At 36.1% G+C, this 27,713-nt stretch overlaps 2 protein-coding genes across 2 annotated transcripts; one reads left to right on the top strand and one right to left on the bottom strand.

Moving 5' to 3' along the window:
- The first annotated feature begins 1,413 nt into the window (after nucleotides 1–1,413).
- Nucleotides 1,414–12,267, top strand: LOC105055848 (serine carboxypeptidase-like 18). The gene is given in 15 exon segments (XM_010937854.4): nucleotides 1,414–1,605; nucleotides 1,608–1,731; nucleotides 1,838–1,983; nucleotides 5,836–5,912; nucleotides 5,989–6,111; nucleotides 6,216–6,318; nucleotides 7,034–7,071; nucleotides 8,263–8,364; nucleotides 9,135–9,215; nucleotides 9,295–9,450; nucleotides 10,045–10,116; nucleotides 11,466–11,584; nucleotides 11,695–11,808; nucleotides 11,917–11,962; nucleotides 12,056–12,267. Coding segments are annotated over 15 exon segments (1,428 nt in total). The 5' UTR covers nucleotides 1,414–1,562; the 3' UTR covers nucleotides 12,140–12,267.
- A 7,681-nt stretch (nucleotides 12,268–19,948) lies between these two features.
- Nucleotides 19,949–27,441, bottom strand: LOC105055849 (peptidyl-prolyl cis-trans isomerase FKBP62). The gene is given in 18 exon segments (XM_073247409.1): nucleotides 19,949–20,114; nucleotides 20,219–20,292; nucleotides 21,058–21,197; nucleotides 21,290–21,417; nucleotides 21,500–21,657; nucleotides 21,766–21,877; nucleotides 21,948–22,123; nucleotides 22,268–22,354; nucleotides 22,575–22,604; nucleotides 22,607–22,726; nucleotides 22,729–22,767; nucleotides 23,978–24,058; nucleotides 24,264–24,344; nucleotides 24,478–24,732; nucleotides 26,921–26,947; nucleotides 26,950–27,006; nucleotides 27,150–27,341; nucleotides 27,344–27,441. Coding segments are annotated over 18 exon segments (1,887 nt in total). The 5' UTR covers nucleotides 27,369–27,441; the 3' UTR covers nucleotides 19,949–20,009.
- Nucleotides 27,442–27,713: the final 272 nt, after the last annotated feature.

The following is a 27,713-nucleotide window of genomic DNA, read 5'->3' as shown; positions in this document are numbered from 1 at the left end:
ACGGGAGCCCGATACCCATCTATTGGAGCTCGTCGAGGGGAACCCCGGCCTTAATTTCACACCGGTGGCGGAGGAGTGGCAGTGCCGGGAGATGACCAGGGAGGGATCCAAGGCGGATGTAATAAAGCTTAGGTTTGGATTCATGCGCGGTTCCCTTCGGGGATACAGCTCATGCATTAGCGGAGATTGGAGGGAGGGCAGCTGGGAGTAGAATCAGCACCGGAGGAGGAGTCTGGTTCAGCTGCTGACAACATCTGAGTAGTGGTTCAGAAAGTCCGTAAAAATACAGAATATGATAACAACCAAAGCAATATCCAACAAAGAGGTATGTAGTTAATTAGTCACTCATTTTTTTTAAAAAAAATTAGATAATCAACCAAAGCAATTAGTTACTAAACATACTTTTTGTCTTTTTACTTTTATTCTGTAGCAAAAATCAAAAAAATAAAAAATATTTTTTAAAAAATAAAAATCAAAAAGTATAATCAAATGCATCCTTAGCATTCGCAATAGTAAAGGTAAGATATTTTCTTCCTGAAAATATTATTAGAGAGAGAGGACCTCTCAAGCAAGTCAGTTTTCTATTATGTATACAGGGTGCAGGACACAACTTCGGAGTATCGGCCTCATGAATGCTTAGCTATGTTTTGTAAATCACCAGCCATTATGAATTTAAAGCATCGTTTGAAGCTGAAACCTGGACAGTCCATCAAATTGATGGATAAGTTGTTATATCAGATTAATCTGTGCAACCATGAAGTAAGGGACAGGCTAGAAGTAGGGAACTTTTGCATTATTTGGTGGATGGCTTTTGTTTTTGACTGTAAATCTCTCTACAATTTTTTGTTTTTGAATGTTTGCAAATAGCCAAAATATCTCCTTCTAATATCAAAGATAAGGGTTTAATAGTTTGTAAGTATATTAGAAAATTATAACTAAGTTAAATCTTTCATTTATATAGGCCAATCGTTCGAGAGACTGGTAAATAGAGTTCATATGAACGAGATAAGATGATTGATATGGTACACGACCACGTGATGTAATCTTGCTGACGGGGCACAACTAACCCTTCGACAAGATCGTTGCCACACAGAATAGAAATGGAGGAAATGGACATATTATATTGCTCCATCTGCGTTTCTTGGTGGAAATCTGGTACGTCATCCATGACCTGTAACAGGCTTCGAGATTGTTGAATAATCACAGGGGTGGCGCTTGCAGCCCTTGCGATGTTACAATATGATGTCCACCTCATTGAAATAATTAACCATCAGACGAGCAGCTAGCCATTCATTTATGACAGACAAACAACCGGTCACTGCGTAACTGGTCCAAATCTCTCCACCTCTCGTGTTATCCAACGTTGTCTTCATTCTTTTTAACCTTCTGTTGCCGGTCCAATTTCATCGTTCAGATGAGTTGAAATTTGAAAGATCCTCATGGTCTTGTACCATTAAAATAACCCCCACCTCTGCTCGTTAATTATTAGCTACCGATCCGTTTCTTTCCCTCTCAAAAGGGGTGGCGAATGCTATTGATCTTTAATTTGCGGGGACAAAAGAATGATGGTCGCTAAGGAAGCAACAAAGCTCTCCTCTTCCTTAGCGGCATTTCTATACTTTTTGTGCCGCTGCTAACAATTTTCTCATGTCCTTCTCCTGTCTCGGCTCTGAACACCATCACCCATCTTCCAGGATTTCATGGAACCCTGCCCTTCTATTTGGAAACTGGGTGAGCTTTCCATATTTTAACACCCGTGTTCTAGTTGGTGCACGGCTGCTGCTTCTCAATTGTCTAAAAATTTAGGAAACTCATGCTTCTACTTTGCGTGTTTTAGATACGTGAAGGTGGATGAGGTGAATGATGCGCAGCTTTTCTACTACTTCATAAAGTCTGAGAGGAAGCCGGAGGAGGACCCTCTAATTGTGTGGCTGACTGGAGGCCCGGGCTGCTCGGGGTTCTCAGCATTGGTGTTTGAGATTGGTAAGGTTCTTTTAGTTTTAGGTATCACGATCCAAGTCCATGATTCGCTTCAATATTTTCGTTATGCTGCTTAGAAGTGTTCAGTTCACTTTGATAGTCTATTACATTGGTTAGAAGCGTTTATATGTGGATTGAAGGGGAGGAAGAGATCTGAGGAGCATACGGTCAAATAAGAAAAATTATCATAATGGAAATCGGGAACTCAAAACATTTGATAGATGATGCTGTGACTATCTTGTTACACATGACTCTGTGAATGGAAGTAATATTAGCCATTAGCATAAGTTCAAGATGACATCAGCATAGTGTCACGCTCCAAACCTAGCAACAGAATCGATCATGTGATATGGCCATATGAACCCTAAAGCAAAATCTTAGAATCATGCAAGATCTATAAAATAATTTTATCTCTCGAACTTGAGATCAAATCCATCCAAAATTATGTATCCTGCAACTTTGCCAAAAAAAAAAAAGAGTTGTGAGCTTTACAGTCCAGTAAAAATCCTCCACATTCATACTAGCATAATATAGATATCTTTATATATATATATATATAACTGATAGAAAAATAATAAAATTCATACATCATCAATTTGATAATTGAATAATATGATCACAATTTTGTTCAATACGTCATGCATCACTAATTAACAATTCTATGCAGTAGTTATTCAGAGAGATTACTTATCATTAATTGGTTAACACAATTCCAATATTGACAACTTTATCATTCTGGCACTAGCCTAGATCTATCCATGCTTCAACCTATGACAGGCTAAACACATATTATGTTTTTGCTCGTAACCGACAATCACATCTTAGTCCGAGGCTGACATCATAAATATCACGTTTCACATATTCTAGCGAGTCCAAATACTATTTAATTAGATATGATTCATCATTTTGATATGATTTTGATACTGAACTAGTCAAAACCATGCTCCACTCCATGATAAACCAAATTAATATAACACCGCATCCTAATCTAAGGCTGATCTAGCATATCCACCATATTTCTTGTATAGCCAATCAATCTAAATACCTCCCATACCTCATCCATATAATTAAAGTTATAATCTAATTTTTAGCATTAGATTAGTTACAATTATGTTACATCCCATGGTAGATCAAAACAATAATACCACACCTTAGTCCGAGACTGATCCAGCATTTCTTGCATGATCGACTAACCAAAATGTACCCACATCTTATAAATTATGTTAAATCATATTTTCTTTATTCAGCAATTATTAAGCATCAATTAATCATAATTTAAGCAATATCAATTCAATAACATATAATGCATATATTGATAGATATAGAATATATATTAATCATACAGATTTAATTTTTCATAAATATATAGATAATCGTGTTGAAGAACCCTTATCTCTACTAATGAGAAATCCAAGTACAATGAATATCGACCCGTTTCTCAATCTATGAACCCAAAATAAAGTATTCAACTCCACACTATCTTGTCCCGATAATTACTCACCAATAAAGCCAGTCTACACCATCAACCAATTATAAACATCCAAGGTCCCTAATAAAAATTTAGATAAATGATTGCACAATATTAGCTTAGGAACCTTGCTCACATAACGTGGTTTGGGACCCCCTCCTAGGGTCAACCATGATCTGAATTTTGTGTAGGTATCTGAACCATCCATTAATCCAAAGGACATCTAGAGAAAGAAATCCAAAAAGAGAGAAAATTATAGAGAGAAACTTATAAAGAGACAGTGGAGAGAGAAACTAAGGGAAGAAAATGAAAAGAGGAAAGGGAGAGAGACTCTCTCTTCTTTTCTTTTCTTTTTTCTTTCTTTCCTTTCTTTTTTTTCTTTTTCTTCTCCCTTTCTTTCTCTCTATCTTTATTTCTTCTTTATGGAAAATAGGTAAAGGAAAGATCCTAGGCCAGTCAGTTTCCCATTTCAGTGCCCCTAACGACAACCCATGATGGATGTAGACCCTGGTGGCTTCGCCCTCAGCAACTAGAGTAGGGCCGACGACAATGGTTGGTCTAACATATGCGAAGAAGAAAGAATAGAGAACACCCTATTCACGAAATCGAGGACCACCTACTTGATGAGGATATTAAAAAATTAAAAAAAAAAAAAAAGGAGAAAGAGGTTCAGAGACCATATCTTGTCTCTAATAAAATAATTGGGTCTCTTTCTCTGTGAAAATTAAAGGTAGCTCACTAGAAACATCCGACTAAAAATCAAAGAAACCCTACATATTTTATTGACAATTTGGTAGGAGATTGAGTCGATGAGCTAAGAGGAAGAGGGATAGTCTATTTATAGCCAATATCTAGAGCTCCAATAAGCCCTAGACCTCTCGGTCCTCATTGAACTTGGAAAAGAGGAAGACTCTGAGCAGGAAGACTCCCATCGAGAGGCTTTCTCCTCATTCATATGTGCCTAATGCACAATTATTGACCCAAGTGGCGGGTCCAAGGTGGCTCAAATTGGGTTCGGCCCCATATAAAATGGCTCTACTACACGTAGCTTTAAATTCTAATGTCCGATAGATATATCCTTCATGAATTGATCTCGTGACAGTTTACCAATAAAGCTAAACATAAGCTACTAGCCATTGAGTGATTGTTTTTCAGTGACAATTTTCAGTCACCGCACCATTGCTCTGTCTATAAATACAAAGTAAAAGAGATGAAGGAATCTAATGTCAAGAAAGAAAACTACTATCAAAAAAAAAAAAAAAAAAGGATCATGTGAACCGAGTATTATGGGTTCGCTTCAAGATTGCCCCATTGTAATTTAGGTATTATATAATTGAAACAAAAAAATGGTCTCTTTGTATAGGGTGTAATGATGCATATAATTGAACCTTCCTCTCAAAGCGAGCTTTGTGCAGTAGCATATCTTTTTATTCCCTCTTTCCTCAAAAAACAAACCTCAGTAGAATGCTGCGATATTATGATTTTGTTATTATAGATTTGAAGCATGAAAATAATCTCTCCAAATGTTGAGCTATGTACATCTAACTCTGTAAGCCCTGCAATGTTAGGAGGGTTCAAACGTTTCTCCTCTACTGGAAAAAGCAAAAAAAGAGAAAATGATAGGATTAGGTTCTATTTCTATGAAATGAGATTCATGTGACCTGATAAACGGCGCCCATGTTCAGTTGATGTGATCCCTCTTGTTCAAAAGAGACAATCAGGATAAGTTACACAGCAGGCGCAAACTTAGCTTATGCGACATCCACAATGAAATTAAGATAAAATCTCGTGCAACCAAGTCTAACTTTACCCAATTTAAATTGTATTTCAGTTCATAATTTTGCACTCAAATTGGTTTGAGTTTGGTGGTTGGGTTTTGGGTTCACTGCGGTCTCGATGGAGTATATTTCAAAGATTGGGTCTGGCTCTTCGCTTAATCCAACTCAATTCACCCAGATCAGAGATTATCTCAGTGGGTAGTTTGATTTTACGAACCTTGGTGGTTCTAAAAACTAGTAGAGACGAAGCATCAGCTTCTTACCTAAGAGGAGGGCTTCATTTCTACGTATTTGTAGTGAAATAATTGGGTGGCACCACACACTTGATTTTTAAGTAGGGCAGTGCCTGGATCCTCTGCATTTAGGGCTAAACAGGGGCCGGATTAGTTTGGAGCACGAACCGTTCGCGTATTATCGATGGTTTGATATTGAAGGAGTCTATTATTGTACGAGTACCGAGTAATGCAGCGGTGGATCGTGGATCATCCGGCAAGGTGGAGAGTCTCCGATCATGTCGCATAATACCTGCATTAGCTGCGATGGGTCATCAACTCTGCAATGTAAGCGTTGGAGGATTGATGCCATTTGTGCCTCTCTCTATTCTTGCAGGCCCTCTAAAATTTGACGTTGCCAGCTACACTGAAGGCCTGCCAAGCTTGGTCAACAACCCATATTCTTGGACTAAGGTCTGATCTCTCTCTCTCTTCTCTCTCTCTCTCTCTCTCTCTCTTTCTCTCTCTCTGAGCTTTGGTGGGTCTTCAGGTGTGCAGCATCATCTTTCTCGATTCGCCGGTGGGCACTGGATTCTCCTATTCGAGTGTGGAGAAAAGCTACGAGACGGGGGATACCAAAGCGGCCCGACAAGTCCACACTTTCCTTAGAAAGGTGGGAGCTTTTGCTATTTCTTTTGGTTTATTGAATTCAGAAGTTTAAGACGTTCAGGAGGAGATTACTGCGATCGATTTACGAGCAGCCGAGTTGTCATGCAGTGGCTTATTGATCACCCGGAGTTCATTTCCAATCCACTCTACATCGGTGGAGATTCGTATTCTGGTATTGTTGTGCCTGTTGTTGCTCAAGAAATAGCAAAAGGTAATTTCTTGAAAACCATTGTTTATTGGATGATCGATAATTCTCTAAAATCAGATGTGATAACAATTCAACAATCTCTGTTATAACATTGGTAATCAAAAGATACCATGATTATTAGGAGGGAAACAAGCTTCCACTCCTTTAAACCTTCCTTACAAACAAAAATGGCGGCATAAATTCAATATTGCATCAAATCATTTGTCCATGTTTATAGTTTCTTCGAGGTTTTCTGAACATAAATGCAAAGGGGCTTGACGAACAATGCCCAGATATTGAATAGTGGAAACTAATTAGTGCATAATGTGAATAATTTATGATGGCCAACAATTTAAGAATTACTAAGCAGGTCATATTTAATCATGGATATCATAATTTTTTAAAGCTCTCTCTCTCTTTCTCTCTTTTCGTTTTTCTGAGTCAGAAGGAGACTAATGTGCATTAGCAACATTAGTCACCGATTTTATTAAGCCAAATAAAACTTATGTACAAGAGTAACGATAATCACAAGAGATGAAGGAACTACAGCAGGAACAAAAGAAGAGAGAAGAAGTTTTTGCAGTCCAGGAGTACAGCTGGGGTTTAGACAGGAGACACTGGCAGAATTTACAGAACTTTAAAGTTTTCAGAATTCTTCCTGAAGTACTGCTCCACTGATAAGTTTGATGTATTCATACATTCATATGCCTTTATTCCTTAAAGGTTTGCTATGTTACAGGTGATCAAGATGGAGATAAACTGCTTTACAATCTCAAGGTTGGTGGACCTTACCAAAAAATATGCCTAACTGTTTATGCATTCATAAACAAAATATAATTGACTTCTTCCTCTATATCTTTCCTGATATATTGGCAACATCAGTTAGATTTTCTTTGCCTTTATCAGAAAGTATAAGAACTGCAATCTATGAAAGCAATAACGAACGGTCACTGTTTCAGGACCAAGCGGCATATATAGCTGTTTGGATGTTCTCTGGAAATTAAATGAACAAATTATTCACAAAATAACATCCATCAGCACGTACTTTATTAATTACCCTCTCTCTCTCTCTCTCTCTCACTTTACGTAGTGAAGTTGAGTCATCCAGGACTAGAATAACATTGAGATAATATAAAACCTTATTTTAATAAATAATCTGAATGGCTATTGGGAGAAAGATCCATACTCTTCTTAGATGGTCAATTAGTAACAAACATTTGGGGATAGCGCAACACATCACAAGTATTTGATCATGATTCCACAGCTTTGTACAGAACTGTGCAAAGCTTTTTCATCGTCACTGCTGACAGAGAATGCCTATGATAGTGAAATCTAACTGCATTTTGACCTTAAACTGCATGTTGTTTCCATCATGGTATGGAAGAAACCTTTCACCGAGGACCATGAAGGGGAAGTTCATTTTGACCACCAAAGAACCACCTTTTTGTTGACATGCGGTGTTTTTTCCACTTTTCCTAATAATTAGATATTGTACAGCAAAAGGTAGCTCAATATTTCTTTATTGTACAACATGGACCAATCCACCAAAGATAAGACATAACGACTACCAGTCCTGCAACATAATCATGGTTTTGATGAAGCGAAGAAGTGGTCTTTATATGAATTTCAAAATATAACAGTAAAAGGTTATCATCACATTATTCCTGAATTTCCATTAGTAACATATGTCAAAAATGTTTGGTGAGCTGGACCCAATCTGAATGATCCATAGGGCCATAACCACTGACAAAAATCACAATTTTGTTTAATGTTCTTGTACAGGGATCATTGTTCCACACTGTAGGCCTTTCTTTTCTTCTGTGCTGTTCAAGTTTTGGTTTTTTCTTTACATATCATTTTGCTTGCAGATTTTGAGATCTTCTCTATCATTTTCCTGTGCCTGTAATCTTGCTTATGTACAACTTATCTTTATGTGCTTGTAAATTTCTTTTCTGGATATGGTTCCAGGGTTATCTGGTTGGCAACCCGGTGACAGATGATAAGTTTGATAAGGGAGCATTTGTCCCATTTGCTCATGGGATGGGACTTATATCTGATGAACTTTATGAGGTGATAGAATTTATTCAAACATTTTCCTAGATTATGTCAAACACTTTATGCTCTCCTTGTGAACACTTAACATCATCAACATCTTGAGCAATCAGAATCCATGTTAGGTAATTTATTACTGAGGTGTGTCAGATGCATCAAACAAAGCATTCCTTGTTTTTCTTGTTTCTCTCTTTTTTTAATCATTAGCATTAGATTGGAGATGAAAAGAAACCATATGATATAAATAAGTTGTTGGTTGGCAAGTATCACATCATAGAGATTGTTCTATAAATAGATAAGCATCTTTGGCAAGATATCTGATGATGGTCTCTATTGGACCATGTCTGTGGATGTGTCTGTTAGTTTATATCATTGATTTTCATTAAATTCTTTCCTTTATATCAATTCTAGCTAATCAGCATTTTATTGATAATTTATGGTAAAATTGTTTTATTATTTTAAGTTTGATTTACGGAATTCTAAACATCATGCTGGCCTTAAATAGTCCAAGTAGCATTCAGAAAGCAACCACTAAAAGGGCACCATAATTATTGCATATGAATTTTATCATAGATATTGCTACTTTGAAGTTGGGTACATGTCCCAGCTTTGCTACAACAATAATAGTAATTTGGAAAACCTTTTGTCACAGCTATTATATAATATCCAAGCCTAATGCTCTTGAGTTGTTTACACTATGACTTCTTATTATGAAGAACTGCATTTGTATTACTTAGTTTTTGGAGAAAGCTAATAATATTTAATTCCGTACCATTTCTTTCTTTCAGTCCACCAAGAAAAGTTGTGGAGAAGAATATGCTAGTCCTAGAAATGACCAATGTGCAAATTATCTGGAGTCTATAGAGGAGGTGTGTGCACTGTTCACTCTTAAAGGTACAACATGGTTTTGACCCTTCTAACTGGAAAAGGATTTTTGGATACATGCAGTGTACCGAGGGAATAAACATATTCCAAATTTTGGAGCCGGTGTGCTTTTACGCAAGCCCAAAGCCCGGCAGAGTTGCTGCATATGGCAGGAGATTGCTTAAAGAAGATATTAAAGAGTTTCGTTTATTAAAATCTGGCCTTCCTTTGGAGTGTAGAGTAAATCCCCACCTCTCCAACACAAACTAACACATGCACCAACACTTTCAGATGCTATCAAGTGTCGTAATATGTATTTTCTAAACTCTTGCATCAATGTGCTCAAATGAATTAGCATATTAAAATGCATTTAGATTTTGAAGCTACTTCTTATCCCTGCACTCAGGTTGAAACTTGATCCTTGTTTGAAACTTAAGTTTAGAATCTTGCTATGTGAAAATACTGGTTCATCTGATTTGCTCTTGGCCAGCCGAGTAATATCTTACACTTAATTTATCTTCATGTATGAGTGCTTGTGCATGCATCTATGTTGGTTCATATGTAACATAACTGCCGATGTTTATGCATTTATGTGTGCTTGCTTGTGCATTCTGATATGTGCAACAGGTGCAGCTGTGCAGGAGTTTATCTCTGTAGTAATGTGCATGTGCTTGTTAATTAGTGGAACAGACCTCCACATATGCACTAAGAGTTGCTCTATTTGCTTTTATACATGCTAAATCATGTGAGGATTGCCCACTTACATAAAATTTGAAATTGTCGCTTTTCTTGGACAAGAAATCTCACTGTTTCTAGCCATGTATTTTGTTACAGAGTTCTGGATACTTGCTCTCCTACTTCTGGGCAGACAATAATACTGTTAGAGAGGCTCTCAACATTCGTAAGGTATTATACATGATTATCTTCGCTTCTGAGCTGTAGGTAGTGAGATAAACAGTGTAAGCAATGGAATCTCATCATGCATGTTATGTATATCTGCTACACAAATTTAACATTCCAAGGGTAGTAAAAAGACAAGGTTTGCCAAAGTTACTCATGGGATATTGCTGCATGGTAATCTGTGTAAGGTACTTGATCTGTGTACTAATCCTTCCATTTTAAAAAGGATATTGTTGCATTGAAGTCTGACAAATGTACTTGGTCTGTGTATTAATAATCCTTTCATTTTAAAGAATTTCTTAACAGTCCCTGAAAAAATATGGTCCACCACATAGAGTCCTTGAAGTCTAGTTAACCACAGATAGAGGCAGAGATTTGTGGAATATGCGGTACTTGTTGTTCAAGTCTTTAGCTGTCCAAAATATCTCAACCATGTTAACCTTAAATTATGTACATCCTTTTGCAATAAGTCCCTAAAATCTTTGTGACTGGCATATTAATCCCTCAATTCTTTTAAAATATGCATATCGATCATTGTGATTAATTTTATATTAATCCCTCAATTCTTTTTTCATTTTTTCCTTATATTATGTGGAAAGGGTGTGATGGAGGAAATCGTGGAGTGAGAGAATCTCTAGGTCTAAAATCCTGAAATCTGACTAAGGAAGAACTTAGTTACATAGTTCTCCCCTATACCCCATGGTAGTCAAAAACATGTAGGTCACATTACAACTTGGGTAACCCTGAACCACAAAAAGTGGTTAAACTAGGCAAGAAGGACATACATATACCTTGACAGGTATAACTTTTAGAGACTAATATGCAATTTTCAAGAATTTGAGGAATTGATAAGCAAATAATAGGATTTCAGGGTTCATTTGCTTGGATAGCATTGCATTAGGGGCTACTAGCATAATATTTTTGTCTTCACCGATCAGATAACATATGTTCTGTTTTTGAATCACCAAAGGATGTGTCTGAATTCTTTGTCAAGGAAGTGAATGAGATTAAACATTATACCAGTATGGAAACCCATCGTTTAGGTTACAATGCAACACCAGTAAATCAGTTTTCTCTTAGTAGTTATGAGAATACAAGAAATACATACGAGATAGAGCTCTTTCTTTTTAGCAGCACATTGTAATATTTGCTTGCACACTGGCACAATGATTTCCTTCAATAGTCTCAGTCACATGCGGCTTCTTTGTGATTACCATAGGATGTCTCCATTTTATTCATTACATAGCTTTGCTCATGGTGCTATAATTCAATCAAGCAAACTAAAATTTCTTCTAGTTGAGATGTAAGTGATGCAAAATGGAGTGAAGATGCATATTTTTGATGATGCCAAACAGGGGACGGTGCAACATTGGCAGAGATGCAACCATGACCTACATTATGCATACGATGTCCCAAGTTCTTTAAAGTTTCATCTAAATCTGACCAGCATAGGTTACCGAGCGTTGGTATACAGGTGAAGTCCCCGCACCTTTTGCATTAGATATTTTAATTTTACCTGCTATACTAAGTTTTCTATTTTTCCATGCCAAAATGTTATTATTTGATGCTGCTTTTCTTGTGCAGTGGTGATCACGACATGATTGTACCCTTTGTGGGCACGCAAGCATGGATTAGATCTCTCAACTTCTCCATCGTGGATGACTGGCGGCCATGGTCTGCAGATGGGCAAGTTGCAGGGTGATCTCTTGTTGCACAATTCATCTAAAAGACTAACCAATTTCATTAGCGAGCTTCACATTGTAGTTTTTAAAACATGCATCATAAGTCTTGACGTTCACTTCTCAGGTTCACGAGGACTTACTCAAATAACCTAACATTTGTAACTGTGAAGGTAAGCGGCAATTTTCCTCCCGATGGTAGGAGATCATAAGGGACTTTATTCATACAATGATGTTTTATCCACAGTTTTTTCCTGTCCTTGTAGGGTGGGGGACACCTAGCTCCAGAATATCGGCCAAAAGAATGCTTGGTTATGCTTCAAAGGTGGCTATCTGGTGCTCCTCTGTAACATGATTAACCTCCATAATTAAATTGTGAACATTGGCTCCGAAATCGGTAGCCTGACTATAATCTGTGGAAGCCAAAGAAGGCTTGGGGTCAACTGATGATCTCTATAATAAAAAGTACTTGCAAGAAGTCCCTGAATTGGAAAGGAGCTACGAAGATTCCAAAGTAATTCATCTTTGAAATTATAAACCCTTATGTATACACCAGCTTTGTTGTATTTATCACGCCCCAAATTCGGGGCATAACAAGCTCTCGCAAAAGCAACATTCACAATCTATATATAAATTCATGTCAAATAAAATATAACACAAGGATCTAAATTTGTCATCCTTAAATAATGAAATAGATGCTGGTTCAGAGTGGTTAAATCTAAAATCAAATATTAAAATCTATAACTTCAAATTCATAAAGTCGCCCATTACAAATTCATAATCAATTAAAGAACTAAAATTTTGTTACAAAATCATCTTGCTAAAACACTCTCCAATGTTTGAATCATTCTTTATTTCTAATAATTTTATTTGTCTAGAAAGAATAAAAGAAAAATAAAAAGATATGGGTTACACAACTTTGCAAGTAAAATTTACACTTTCTTATTAGATCATACATAAGTTTTTCTTTGATAATGTATCATTTAAATAAAATAATAGATATTACAAAAATAGTGCATTTCATATAGTATAACAAAACAAGTCATAAAGTCAATCTGCATACATAAACAATAAATATCTCATAAATATGATTGTAAATAAAGTCATAAGTCATTTTCTATTATATATTCCTATCATATTTTAAAACATCGTTCACAGATATTTCTGTTATAGTCATTTTACACTCGTGATAGGGCCGTCATTGTAATTCGATAAAATATCACTTTATATTTGTTATTTATTTTATACTCATTGGTAAAGGATCATTTTTGTTAGATGCTAATTTGGGGTATTGATTGATCTTACTTCTGTGAGGCTATCATAACTATTTGAAAGCCTTTAAAATCTCTATATCTTTTTCTTAAAGTATACATATAAGTAGATGAAAAAAATATTAAATGATACAAAAAGATTTGAGCTTCACAAGCATATCTTTTTCATTAAAAATATTCATAGGACAATTGCTTATAATAAAGCATATTTTTTATATTATATATGTTGATCTTATTTAAATAAATTGTGATATCATCATTAGTAAACTATATGCATGGAAAACATGATAATTTAAAAAGTAATGAGTATAAAATTTGCTTATCTCGTCCGCCTTAGACCTTTAAACTTTACTAAGTGAATCTACTAATTCCATTTAAAACATTAAAAGAATAATTAATTTTTATTCAATGAATTCGATAAAACTAAATAGTTAGAAGAGAAGAATATTGACTGAGGGATCGATCTGACAAGTCATATGAGCACCAGAGCACTTTAGCATCTCCTTGCCAAGGCCATTTTGGATCCATGGACCAACAAGATAGAACTCGATACTAGGATCCATAGGTTTTTTTGGACAGAGAAAGAGGGGAGAGAGAAATAAGAGAAAGAAAATAAGAAAGAGAAAGAGTTTTTATCTTTCCTAGAAAAGAAAATCAAGATCGAGATCATCGAAAATCATGCCAGAAGGCCTAGCTAGCGGTCAGTAAAGCCAGCACAATAAGATCCGATCCATCAATTTGATTCATGTTCGATCTCCCATAAACAAGTTTGGATTTAAGTCAAATGGATTTGGATCATAAACAGATCAACACGTTTAATTCATTTAATATTTAAATTGAATTTGGATTTTAGATATCTGATTCATTTAATCTTTTTAATCCGTTTAATAATTAGGTTGGGTTGAGTCAAATAGCATGTTTAACCTATTTAACATATCTAACCTGTTTAAAACCTATTTAATCTGTTTAAGACTTGCTTAAACTATTTCTGATCTATTTAATCAGATCTATTTAATCTATTTAACATGTTTAACCCATTTGACCTTGTTTAGCCTATTTAATAAATGGATTAAATGGGTCAGATCGAATTATCTATTTAATAAACATGTCAGATTCAGATTTGAATTTTTGACATATTTAATAAATAGATCAGATTTGCATTGATAATTTTCTAATCCAACCTGCATTGACCTGACCCATATCTGATCTGACCCGACCTAATTGCTGCCCCTAGCAGCCAGTGATAGTGACAATGACCGACCGGCAAGAAACATTGAAAGGGCTTGAAAATAATGGATCCATCCCTTTCTTGGTTTTTTTTGGTCATTAGCCATTCATCAGCGGCCATGGCCTCATCAATTTAGGTGGTAGGGGGCCAATGACCCAACCAGAAGTTCGACATCAAGGGGCAATGGCATGAGTGGCCGACAGGATGAAGAAGATGGCTGTGAAAATAGGGATGCGGATCTTGGTCAGTTTTCGATAAAGTATCGACCAACAAGGGGTGCCTAAGGCTGTGGAAAGAAAGGAGATGATAGGAGAGATAAAGCTAGGGTTTTACCTTGGTTCTGGTGGTTTCTTCGACCTTGTTTTTTGACAACCACAATGAAGGGAAATCAGCGCAAAGCTAGGAATTGATGATCTCAAGATAGAAGAAGAGAGAAAGAAGAGGATTTCTTTTTATAGAGGACTTCCTATAGTTCCACTCGGTCTGACAACCCTAGGAGTTCATTTCCCACCTAGACTCATCGAAGAAGAAGATTCCTGACTCTCTTTGTTTTTTATCTGATAGGGATTTGGGTCCAGTCATACTCCAAACCCAACATTTGGTTCGTTCATGTACACGGCTACATGAATCCCAGAGCATTGCCCTAGAGATCATACAAAATCTTAAAACAGACAAAAATTCAAATATTTTTAGAATTCATAAATAAAAATCAAGCTATCAACTAAATAGATTCATCAGGATAAATAGTCAACTTATTCAATTACAATGATTCAAATATCCTATGGTATCACAAACTGAACTAACTAATGATACTAATAAGTCTAGCACTCGAACTTCATGTTCAACCTGACTAATGCTGTGCATCTAGCGACTCTAAAAAGAAAAAGAATAGAGGAAGATGAGCTTTATAGTCTAATAAAAAATCCTATACACTTACACTAGTATAATATGATTCAAAAATAATAATTAAATAATTATAAAAAAATCATAAACTATAAAATCTCATGTCATGCATAGTTTGTAACTCAATAGTTATACAAGCATATGATACACATCATGCATATTCATAAAATCATATCTCATAAATATGATCCGAATCAATCAATAATTATTTTTAAGATTTTTGGATTAATCACGATCATGCTTTAGCCCATGACTAATAAGCTCAAGTATCACATTCCTGTCCGTGGTGAGATAATTCTCAGTATTACATTCCTATCCATGATGGGGCTATTTTTAGTGTCATGTTTCTGTTTATGCAGAATATTCTTAGTATCATGTTTCTACCTATAGCAAGACTATTCTCAGTATCACATTCATACCCATGGTGAGGCTATTCTCTCAATGTTATATTTTTATCCATGGTGAACTATCTTCAGTACCACATTCTTATCCATGATGGGGTTATTCTCAATACCATATTTTTACCCATAGACTATTCTCAATGTTATATTCTTGCACATGATAGACTATTTTTGGTTCAACATTGCTAGCCCAAATGCTCTTTTCTTGATCATCAATTATTAAATATCATTAATTTCAAAAAAAATACTGTATCATGTTATTTCCTTTTCAAGATTTTCAATAGATTGTGACATATCAGTCTACACTCCAATTTACAAATCGAGTGTTAAAGGACCTGCTCAATAATTTTCTGTTCGAAAAATTGTGCTCCTATAAAACCAATCTAGATGTTAGTAAAATAATATATAAAGTGTAAATTATTCTATGTAAACCTTTTATCGACATGCCATGAGTCACACCCAAGTCCCCTAAAATTTATTTATCTATTTCTTATTTTTTTATAATTTTTTCTCAGCCTAGTTAGTGAGAGAGAGGACAGAAAGATTAAAATAAAAGAAGAAATAAAGAAGAGAGGCAGCCCTCTCACTCTCTTTTTCTTCTTTAAACAGGTATTCGAACCCTTTTTCCTCTCTCCTCTTCATCCGGCTATAGCCATGGAACCCAGATTGGCAGCTAATGAAAGCATCCGATGCCGATTGAGACATGACCCCAGCAGTAGCCACAGTAATCGATGGTTGACAAAATAGAGGAAGAAGGCTTGCAATAGAGAAGATCCTGCTCTTGCCCAAAACCGACAGTTTGTCGGCTCCAATCGATGGCGATAATGTTGGAAAAGAAAGAAAATCAAGCCTTAGGTCCTATACCTAAGTTTGGAAGTCAGAAGAGGAAGACTAGTAATCTCTCTAGCAAAATCCCAAGCAAAGGACTCAAATACTCAGAAATAGTGGCAATTTCCCGAGGAATTTGATGGTGGAAATCTAAGGAAGAGAGATCAATACGTATAGGCAAGAATTATGGCCATTTTAATCTAAGTTTGGTAGGTTAAATCTGGGTCTTCGATGAAAATTATGAGAGAAGAAGACTCTCAATCAGAGTTCTCTTCCTCTCCCTCCTCTCATGTGCCAAGCACATGGTTCAGTTAGAGTTGGGCCCGATTAGTTCAAGCTAGCCCAAGAGCCCTACAAGGCCATCAATATGTCGGCTAGTCTAGTAAACCAAGCCATCATAATATCCCTATTATTTTCTTATGAAAAAGACTGCTAGTTAAGGATTGTGAAACTATCCTAAACCACCCAATTTGAAATATATCAAACCGTAGGTGGTGGACTGGAATGATTTTAGCAATCGAAATGAGATACTGGCTAAAAGAGAGAGAGACAGAGAAGGAAATAAAGGAAAAAATAGAGAGAGAGAGAGAGAGATGAAAAGGGAAAGGAGAGGGAAAGAGGAAAGGAGGCCTTCGAAGGCTATCGAAGAGCCATTGACGCCACTGCACTGCTATCGAACCTATTGGAAAGTTAGAGGAGGTGCTCCACCCTCCTTTCAATTGAAATAGGAGCTTCGACTCTTATTTTATGTTTTATTTTTGCTATTTTCAGGTGAAATTGGCAACAGAAGCCCTCTTTCCTTCTCCCTCCTCTTTCCTCCCTCCTCTCTCTTTCTCTTATCCTCTCTCTCATTCTCCCTCTACCCTCTCTGCTATGTCGATTTGGGCTCGATGTAGAATGCTATGAGGGTATACAGAACTATACCATCAATCAATCAATTCGGGCCCTAATACTGGCACAACAAACCTTGCTGCCAGTAGTATAGGTGGAAAAGAAGTTAAGTATTATCCAACTATTTACATTATAAAAATTAAAAAAGAACAACCACTTCTTTGACCATTATGAAATTCAAAGGTTGGTTTGCCTTGATGACTACATTGTGCTAGTCTCATACTTTTTGGATTTAACTATTATGGTCTTTGTAGCCTCGCTTCATAGCTTAAGGTTGTTTTGGTTAGGATATTTCAATTTACGAGATAACCTGACGATATTTAGAAATATGATTATGGAAGAAAATAAATTTTATAATGTTTGGTTGGTAAAAAATTACTCTAGAAATGACATTAAAAAAAATACTATATTTGGTTGAATATAATCTTAGATGAAAATATTACCAATTTATTTACAATACCTTTGAACGACATGTTTTTTATTGTTGAATCCATTTATGGCCCACTCATATGAAGGCTGTCATTGTTAGCTATTTCAAATATTAAAATATATTTACATGAGTTAATAAATATTTTTAAATTTATTATATTATGTTAGAAATTATTTTTCTTATTATAAATAAGTTTTAGCATTTTAAAATTCTTATTAAATAGATTTATTTAAACACAACCACACCATTAATTGTTAAATTTGGAAAGAATTAAGTTATTAGATAGAAAATTAGAAATTTGGATTTAGCATAATCATATATTGAACTACTAAAAATGATTTATTGATGTTGTACTTTGAGTTGGGATTGTTGTGGAATGGATAATATTAAAAGAAAGTATTTGTAGGTTTCAATAAAAAAAATGAGGATATTTTTGTCAAGTAAAGATAATTTCAAATTATCTCTATTTGGTAATCTAGTGTTGCAAAAAAACACAATCCCCTAACGGTATTTTTTTATCTTCTTTTTGAATAAAATAGGTATGGAATCCATTATTTATTTATCATCTCTCCCGTCCTCTCATCTTTTCTATAAGAAATCCTTGATAATTTTTAATATTAAATATTAGTCAATATCTTTTTTAAATTTAAACTTTATTTTTAAAATTTTTAATTTTATTATATGTACATCCTTCGGTTTAACTTAACTATATGATAATGGAATATTCTTCTTATATTTCTTCTAAGAGTATTAATTTCGAATATTCTAGACAATTTTACTACTATTGCTCATAGTTGACCGCTTAGCTAGTTCCTCCGTATCATTGGTTTTCTAGTGGCCAAGTCTTGGGCAAGAATAGAGTGAAAGAGAAGAGACTAGATCCAAAAGCTTATTTGCCATTAACTCGAGCGTATTTGTCCTCCTGTGATCCCGATTAACCTAAACCTCATTTGCTGTGAAGTCAAGAGCATATTTGCTATTAATTTTTTTTAATTATTATTATGAAATGGGAGGTTTCCCATCAAGTTTATGGGAAGTGGTTAATGTACGAGTGATCTATTGTATATATGCCTGATTTGGCTACAGCCGAGTTGGCTTAGGCCAAAGCCAAAGGAAGAAAAGGACAGAGTGGAGGTACTGTGGCTTTTCTTGTTTTCTATTACAATAACGGCTAACCACTGTACCTCGAGCTTTTCACTAGAACTCACCAACCCCTGGCTCTAAAAATCTCATTTTGCTAAGATAGAGTATTCATATAAGTCTGCTGTAAATATATCCAAGAAGACCAAAAAACAGAATGTCACGGAAAGTTCCAGGAGCAATCTCCTGATTAGTCCATAAAACATCATCTAAGTGCTCTGCAATAAAGGATGCAGTATTTTCAGGCTGACATAGTTAGCCAAATAACTGACTAAACAAATTTAAGGCCGCTATTTCCCTTACGTTTTTGAGGAAATTTATAATTGGTAATTAGGTGCTCGGAAGAAATAGGCAACGTCTCAACCTACGGCCTGCCTAGCAACAACAGGGCTGCTTGCTTTTTTACTCTGAAGCAAGATGGTACCTCTACCAGGGCAGTGGCAACAACAGGGGAAGGCCCAGACATTCAAATTACTTACTGCGAGGTAAAAACACTTGTCCATCCATGTCTGACGTGAGAATGGGTTGGCCAAAATTTTGCGCTTCAACTCTTTCAATTGTTAGTAGAAGTACGAATTCATGCTCCAAGGGCAGCTGGCACTCAACAAGAGATTCTACCAGCAATCACCCAAAGCATGAAGAGGAAACATGTACTGATGAATATTTGGTCAGGATAACTCGGAGAAAAAGTTGATCTATCATGCATTGAGATGTCCGTTTAAATCATAATAATTTTGTGAAGTATTTCCTGCTTATATAAGCATCATCTGAATTTCTGAAAACAGGTTATTGGTTCTGCACTTCGAAGCTTGTGGAGTCCTGCTATAGGCAGCACTCTCATACATCCTGGTTTTCTCCCCACCTTGACCACCCACTGTAACTTCTTTATGTAGTAACCAAGCAACTTCCTAAAAGGTCAATTCCAAGATTTTTAACAAAATTTAGAACAAGAGTAAGGATTCATGAATTTGGAAGTTTTTTTTTTTTTTTTTTTTTTTTTAAATGTTGAGGCAGGGCATTGAGACCTGAGGGATTGAAAAGTTAGCATTCTAATTTTTCCATCATGATAAGCAGGAAGATGAGATTTTATTAATTCATAAACATATCTAAGAAACAACAACATCTGTTTTATCGTTCAATCAAATCCACCATCATCTTGTTTCCAGCAAAAGCTGCATCCACCAGAGGGGTTTCAGTTTCCATTGCCTGGGACTCCATATTAACTTTCAACTCCTGTGCTTTCTCAGCCACAGTTCTCTGCATGAAGCATTTTAAACACTATTCAATCAGCGAACAATTCTGAAGAATCCAAGTACTGCTTAATTTATAAATGGAGCAGCATATTATTTCACCATGGGATTTTCAATGTCCATTGTCTGGACTTCAGGGTCATCCCTTTCATCATCCTGTGCTTTTCAACCTTGAGTCTCTGCAAGAGAGATGCAGATTATGAGCTCAACACAATGAACAAAAGCAGCTTGTCATTTGCTTGCAATTTTCTACATTCGTCCAATATTTTCCAGTGAAGTATCATGAACTTACATCTAATAAAGTGCATGATTATAGATAGACGTATAATGAGCACGCCTGGTCCCAACCCCTTGTGGTTGGCTTATGAAAACTTACCAAACTACCTCCTCTGCCCATGATAGTTTTGTTAATTACCTATAATCTTGCTCCTACTTCCCAACAACTCCAATACCTCATATATTCTCACATAATCTGACATTATTTGCAATTATATCCTCAATAGGTGCAATTACAATTATCCTGATTATACTTTTGGCTTCCACTGCAGAACCGCCTCACTCCCAATGACATATCTCTACTTTCACAACCCCACCTCAAACTTCTCATATCTGATGCCACCCATAATGTGGAACCCAAAGTTCCAAAATATACAAAATCTTAGAAGTCAAGCGCATGCATGTAAAGGCACACCCGGCCCAAGTAAAATTTTTGCCTTTCCTTTTTTTACTTTTGATATTATGAAATGATACTGGTCGCTACATGTTCCACTTTTTGGCAGTAGTGGTGATCACTTGCATAGGTTTGGTTGCTAGACATATTAGCTAATTGCTTGAACTCAAAAGGTCTAGGCAAATGGCTTATAGTTATTATGGCAGACAATGATCTCAAAGGATAGGTCTGACATGGGAATATCATAATTGAAAACCTCAGTTCAAAGACATTACCTTCAGTGCAACATCTGTGTCTTTTCTCATCCGCTCAAACATGTTAGCATATAGCTTAGCATCTCTTCTGTTGCTCTCCGCCTGAAGCTGTTTCAACGTCACTTGTAGGGATCTAACCTCCCTGTAACCATTTAATATTTACATTCAAGAAGTTAATAATACCACAAATAAAAAGCAAATATTTCACAACTGTATATCAGGGTCCCCCCTCGCCTGTTTTGGGGGTCAACCTCCAGTGCTTTCTGAATATCCAACTTAGCCAAGTCCAGATCAGCAGCTTCCATGTAAGCTTGTGCTCGCCTATATAGAGCCTTCACATTACAGTACTCAATATCTAATACCTGAACGGGTAAACAAGTAACGGTTATGAAGTGAAGTCTAGTCTGTCTTACTATAACATATATCCCCCAAATTCCAATATACCTTGGAGCATAACTCGATAGCTCCCTGAAAATCCTTTAATTTGAGGCAGCATGCTGCATGATTCAGCCAACAGGAGACTCTCAGAGTTTTAACTAGCTTTTCCTCACCACCTTTGAAGGGTCCATCTTCATTAATATAGTTAACAGCCTGAGAGTAACCGCATCAGTACAGCTCTTTTCCAGAAGATACCGGTCCAACAAGAAGAGGACATTTATCACAAAATAAGTTGACTATTAGCCACCCCTGACTGCACTACCTTGTCATATTTTTTGCAGCTCGCTGAAACTTTCCCATCTTATATAGATCATTGCCTGCCTTTTTTAATTTCTCAGCAGCTTCAATTTTTTCTAGACCACTCATTTCCCATGGTTCCTTTTCCTGTAGTTTTATTCAAGGTATAGTTAATGCATGACTAAATATTAAACCATCTAGTTGGTTGCATCATCACCTTTATAAAGTCCACCAACTCCACTTCATATATCAAAGTTGAACATGGGGGAACTGTTGTAACAGCCAACTTAACTTCATCATTTCCAAAACCATATTCTGGTTTCACGGTCACTTGTGAAAATTCACCCTTTAACATTGTTGCTACAGCAGAATCTAATCCAGCAATTACTTGTTCTGCAAAGCATATAAACAATGCATCACCATATAACATAAAATGGAGATTACAAATGTGAGCATTCCACTGCTCTAATATGCATTAGAAATAAAGGCAGTGCTGTTTAATAGAAAATGAGATGAATGAGGTTGACAAGAGCTGACCTTCATCTATAACAAATTCAAAGAGCTCCTCATCAAAGCCTACTTTCTCAAACACAGAGCCATCTTCTAGCATGGCAGTATACCTAACTGGAGTACAATTATACATACAAATTCAGCAGTCCACATCAGTCTATAACTCTCAAACAAAAAAATTAACAACAATAAAAACTATAATCTACAGACAAATCAAGATATGAATAGTCCTGGATAGATCAATAGAACATGAGCAGACTGCAGAAGAAACAATAATTCTGTTTGATAAATGCATAGATGGCATTTCATCATTGGAAAGTGCAAGCATACTTACTACGGACCATCTCTCCATCATTTGGCCGCGGAAACCTTCTCCTGCTCTCAAAATCTTTTTCAGTACTTTCAAATCGCCCATGACATCAAGAACGGGCTTTAAAGATAACAATTCAACATCAATATTCAGCGTAGCATTTGAGGGGATAGCAGGAATCCATCACTAGCATCTCTCCCTTGTTCTCCAAATGCATCTGCAGATTACTATGATCACGAGTGAGATCAAACACACATGCATACACACAGGCACACGTAACAAAAACACACACACACACACACTCGCACAGAGCAATCCAAGTAGGCTAAGATCAATGACTAAAACCCCAAACAAGACAACAAATATTCAACGATTAAATATTCGACTACTTGAATCCATAGCTTCATTTCCTGGTCACGGTTATACCTGATAAGACATAAAAAGGCAGTTTCACCAGTTTACTTCAACCCATATTCTGGACTGAGCTATTACAGTCACTTAATGAATGGCCCATGTGTTACATATACTAATCCTTCATCCTTGTTTGACATAATTGATTAGAAGATTTTATTGTTGAAGAAGAACTATAAAATGTGCAGAAAAAAGCGGTAATTGCAAGATTCTGCACTCCTAACTAATTGTCGAACAGCTACATTTGGTAGATCCCAAGATATATATCATGCGGACATTTATTCATCCATATAGCAAAAGCATTGCATAGAAAAGGGCAGCATGTTCTTAAAATCCTTATTCTACTTCAATCAAAATTAAAATTTTGTTAGGTTTATTGATATAGGATATCCAAGAGAAAGCTCTTCCAATAGAAATAGGACAAAAATTTCTGGTGTACCTTTCTTTGTTTTTGTTCCTAAAAAGAAATAATAACCAGAAAGAAAGATCAACTTAATGAGCCACAGCACTTTTTTATAAATAGGAGCTTAATAGGACCACACCATCCAGACAAACAGACTCATTACACCAAGTTAATGTCACAAAGGCTAAAGAATTTTCCAGACAAATAACCAAAAAAGATTTTGCAATACAAAGAACTCACTTCGTGTTTCTAAAAGAACACCTAAAGGAATATAAATCAAGTCAAACAGAACAAACCACACCATAGAAATAACCATAACCATGACCATTAAGGCCTCAGCTACTAGAGGTCTGCTGTCTAAATGCACATATCATATTGTCAAGTTTAATCGCAACTGTCCAGGGTTAAATTTACAAATCCTTCTTCAGCAGTCTTTCTGATGATGATGCAAGCATTTCCAAAACTATTATTTGGAAGAAGAAAAAATCTAGCAGAGGAGATTTAGCTCTAGTACAAGAAAAAAATGTCATAAATGAAAACAAATAATGACAAGTTTTACAAGTAAATGTCCAAAGTTCCAAACATCAGCAATTGGCATGATAGTGAGACATACATTGTGGTTGAACAGTTACAACAGCCTTCTCCCCCTTTTTCATGGTCTTCAGGACCTTTGGCAATGCTGGACACAGATGCCCTGCATAACATAATGGTTAGAACAATGGTCACGAAATCAAAATAACATTTGGCACATGTTATCTGCATTAACCTTTTGAGCAAAAATTTGGAGATCTTCAGCAAAGTTAATCAATCACACAAGAATAAAGATGTGAGAGAAGAAAAATAAACAGATAAAATACAATTTTTCTTCAAAAGAATATATAATTTGTAGCACATCTCACCTTCATTTATATAAAACTCCAATCCTCCTTCAGCGGTTTCTGCAACAACTGATCCATCAAGTAGCCTGACTTGGTACTTGACTGTACACATTACAGAAAAAACCAGCATTATTCTAACAATACAAAATCTATGTGTTGCTTTTTGGAAGGCACAAAAAAAAAAAAAAAAGTAAAATATTCAGTAAATTGGAGAGTAGAATCATCCTGGTGTTACCTGTAACTTCATCAAGATCCCCAGTTTGCCTATCATCACAACCTGATAAAACTTTCTTGACAATTCCACCATCCTTGCAGATGTCCATGACTGTCAGCCATGACACTAGCTCCACCTCATACTGAATATCAGCACCAGGAGGAACATCATGAGCACCAAGATTTCCATAGCCCAATGAAGAAGGCAAAGTGAATAATGCTAATTCCCCCTTCGTCATAGTAACTATCCCTTGATCCAAACCAGTAACCATTTCTCCTAATTAAAGAGAAGAATTTATCAGTTTCTATAATCAAAAAATCTGCAGATAAAATTGTCAAATCCCATGATTACAAAACCACAAATATAAAATAGGTAATATCCATTAAAAGTTTAAAATAGTATAATAAAGAAATTCGAGTACAAAAGCCAACAAAATTTTCGGGAAAAAGATCTTATAGCCAAACAAGGAGATGTTCTACGTTGGTAAAATTACTTTGAAATATTGTGGATTTGATTTTAAGTTGCATTGGAAGAATAACAAGTTAGAATAGATCATTTAGGTTGTGATTAATGGAATGAATTAACTTTAGGTTGCATGAGATCCCTGACACTATGAAGGGAATGATTTTGTAGATTACGGCCTTAAACATTAATATTCTTTTCAATGATCAATTTTTGCACAAAGATTTTCTATACACTCCCTATCTTTTTAATAATTCAAGAATATCAATGTTTCTAGTAAGGACAGCCAAATTTCACCATGTCATGCTGCACTATGGCACAGTTTTTCCATTACTTAATGGCCAATGACAATTTGAATGAGAATAGTCCTGAAATAAAATAGTAAAGTACAGTTATCGAAGTTTATCCAAGCAAACAAAACTACAATGGTTTCATGGAGGAGATGAGAAAGGGCTTCAAGATGAAATGGTAATCAATCGGGATAATATCTGATACAGAAGAGATCATGCTTGGACCAGTCAACAAACTAAAGAAATCTCCAAGGTTCTTAAGAAGGAGGTACATACAAAAGATACAAGGTTCGTCCAACTTATGTTTTCAAAGCCAAAGGCAAAAATTGAGGTAGTCAGACACCATTACCAAGGAACAGTCTTCAAAATATAGGGCATAACTTTCATGGACTACCCTCTTTATATGAGAAACATCTTACAGAAAGAGGGAAAGAACACTACAGTGCAAAATAAAACATAAAGAATATGAGCTGCTTGCTCCTAGTTCTTTACAGACGTCTGATGAGGATTTAATGCTGATTAAATGTACTTAATAGCACATGCTACAAAAACGATGTTTAGCATATGAGTTTATGCTAGATAATGTAAACTTGATTAAAAAGCCATCTCTTTCTTTCAAATATTTCTGAAGATAGCAAAGGCCTAGTGGATCTGCTACTAATAAAAGACACATAGTCAGGTGCAAGCAGTGCATTTTCATCAAGATCTATATTTTGGGCACACACTTCAAAATAGACCTGCACATGAAACTAAGTTTCCTAGAGAATATAACCGTGAGGTGCAAAATAATGTAGGTGAGCCATATTCAGGAACTTTCTAGCACACTCCCTTTTTGTAAGCAAATGGAACAAAAGATGAGAAAGAGTTATAGTTTGACTTGGAAAAATTGCTGGCTGTTCTGTATTCATTTCTTGATTCACACGTTAATGGAGATGGAAGTGATGGCTGGTAAGGGAGATAAAAGAGAGTTTTATATTTTCCCACGCAGCGGAATTGCTGCCCATGATGTTTACTTCATTCATCTGTCAGATTGTGGGCAAATTTCACGACTATAGAAAAAACAACTTCATAGAACAAAGTTGCAGAACTCAAAACAAGATATAGAGCATTTGAGGTGGCCAATGATGGAATCAAAATGCAAGTTTTAAGTAGAATGGGATTTGAATTATAATTCAAATATGTGTCTTTAGATCCAGGTCTGAATTATAAAAGAAAATGCGATAGCTTAAATCACTAACTAGATCGTGTGTAATTTAGGTTGCAATTGGAAAGCGATAACTACTCAAGATCACAATTAGTGGCGATGACGAATATTTGCTTGGAAGGGGCACTACAAAATAAGAATGGTTTATAAGCTTGAGGCACATATTGAGTTTCCTGATATATCTTCCCCCAAATTTCAGAGCTCAAATATTCTTCCTAATGGTCTTTTTCAATTAAAGAGGCATATTTGATAGAATAAAATGGTGCTTTTATTTGGGTGTACTCAAATGATGCATCCTAAACTAAACTTGCCCCAAAATCCACAACGAAATCATACAAACAGTTCGAAACAATCACCAGGCAAAGTCTCAATGGAAACAACCGCAATCGCATTGAAACCTGCAGGAAAATCTTTTACAAAAACCCTTAAAAGGAAACAAGGTTCGCAATTCAAACATCAAATTTCCATCAAATCAATCTAAACTGCAAATAAGGGAACCAGAACTCACCATGGCCGAGCTTAAAAGTGAGTGGCTGCCTCTCTCCCTGCTGGAATCGAACTTGCTTCCATCGAGCAACATACCCACGCAATGAACTGAGATTGCGAAAGAAATCCAACAGTAGTATCACTAGAAAATCTAACGAAAAACCATTTTTGTCCTCTTCCAAGCTCGAATTCAAGAATCTGAGAGAACTACAATCCGATCGTTTACTTAATTTTGTTCTAATTCATCGAACCTGTGACCTCGTCGCCGGATACGGGGGTCTCCCAACCACGACCGGCCCTGAGGAGCTTCTTCTTGAGGCCGGCAGCATTTATCTCCCTCTCCTCCCCGACGCGGAGGGGCGGCGCGGACTCGATGACCTCGCCGGGTTCCTCGTCGTCAAGCTCGGCGAGGTTGGTGTCCCTCGCGGCCGCCGCCCTCGCGCGGAGGCCGAGGAAAAGAGCCTCGACATCTCGGAGTGGAAGAAAGGAGTGGGAGCAGGGCGCCGCGGCTCGCAGCACTATCAGCGAAGAGAGCCGATCTCGGGTTTTCGTTTCTTCTCACTTTTTTTCAATTTGTTCTGTTCTGATGATCACTAAAGAGGGGTCCACTGATGGAACGGCAAAGATGAGGTAGGAAAAATTAAATTCATGCTTGCCATAAACTAGCATATCCTGCTTAATTCATTTGTTAATTAAAAAACAAAATAAATAAATAATGCACTCCAATAATGACATATTATAATGTACTCCAATAATAACATATTATATATATATATATATATATATATATGTATGTATGTATATGTGTGTATATA

Source organism: Elaeis guineensis, chromosome 13, assembly GCF_000442705.2.
Source record: "Elaeis guineensis isolate ETL-2024a chromosome 13, EG11, whole genome shotgun sequence".
NCBI lineage: Eukaryota > Viridiplantae > Streptophyta > Magnoliopsida > Arecales > Arecaceae > Elaeis > Elaeis guineensis.
The sequence above is the reverse complement of the archived record's forward strand: the minus strand, read 5'-3'. Positions and strand labels throughout refer to the sequence as shown.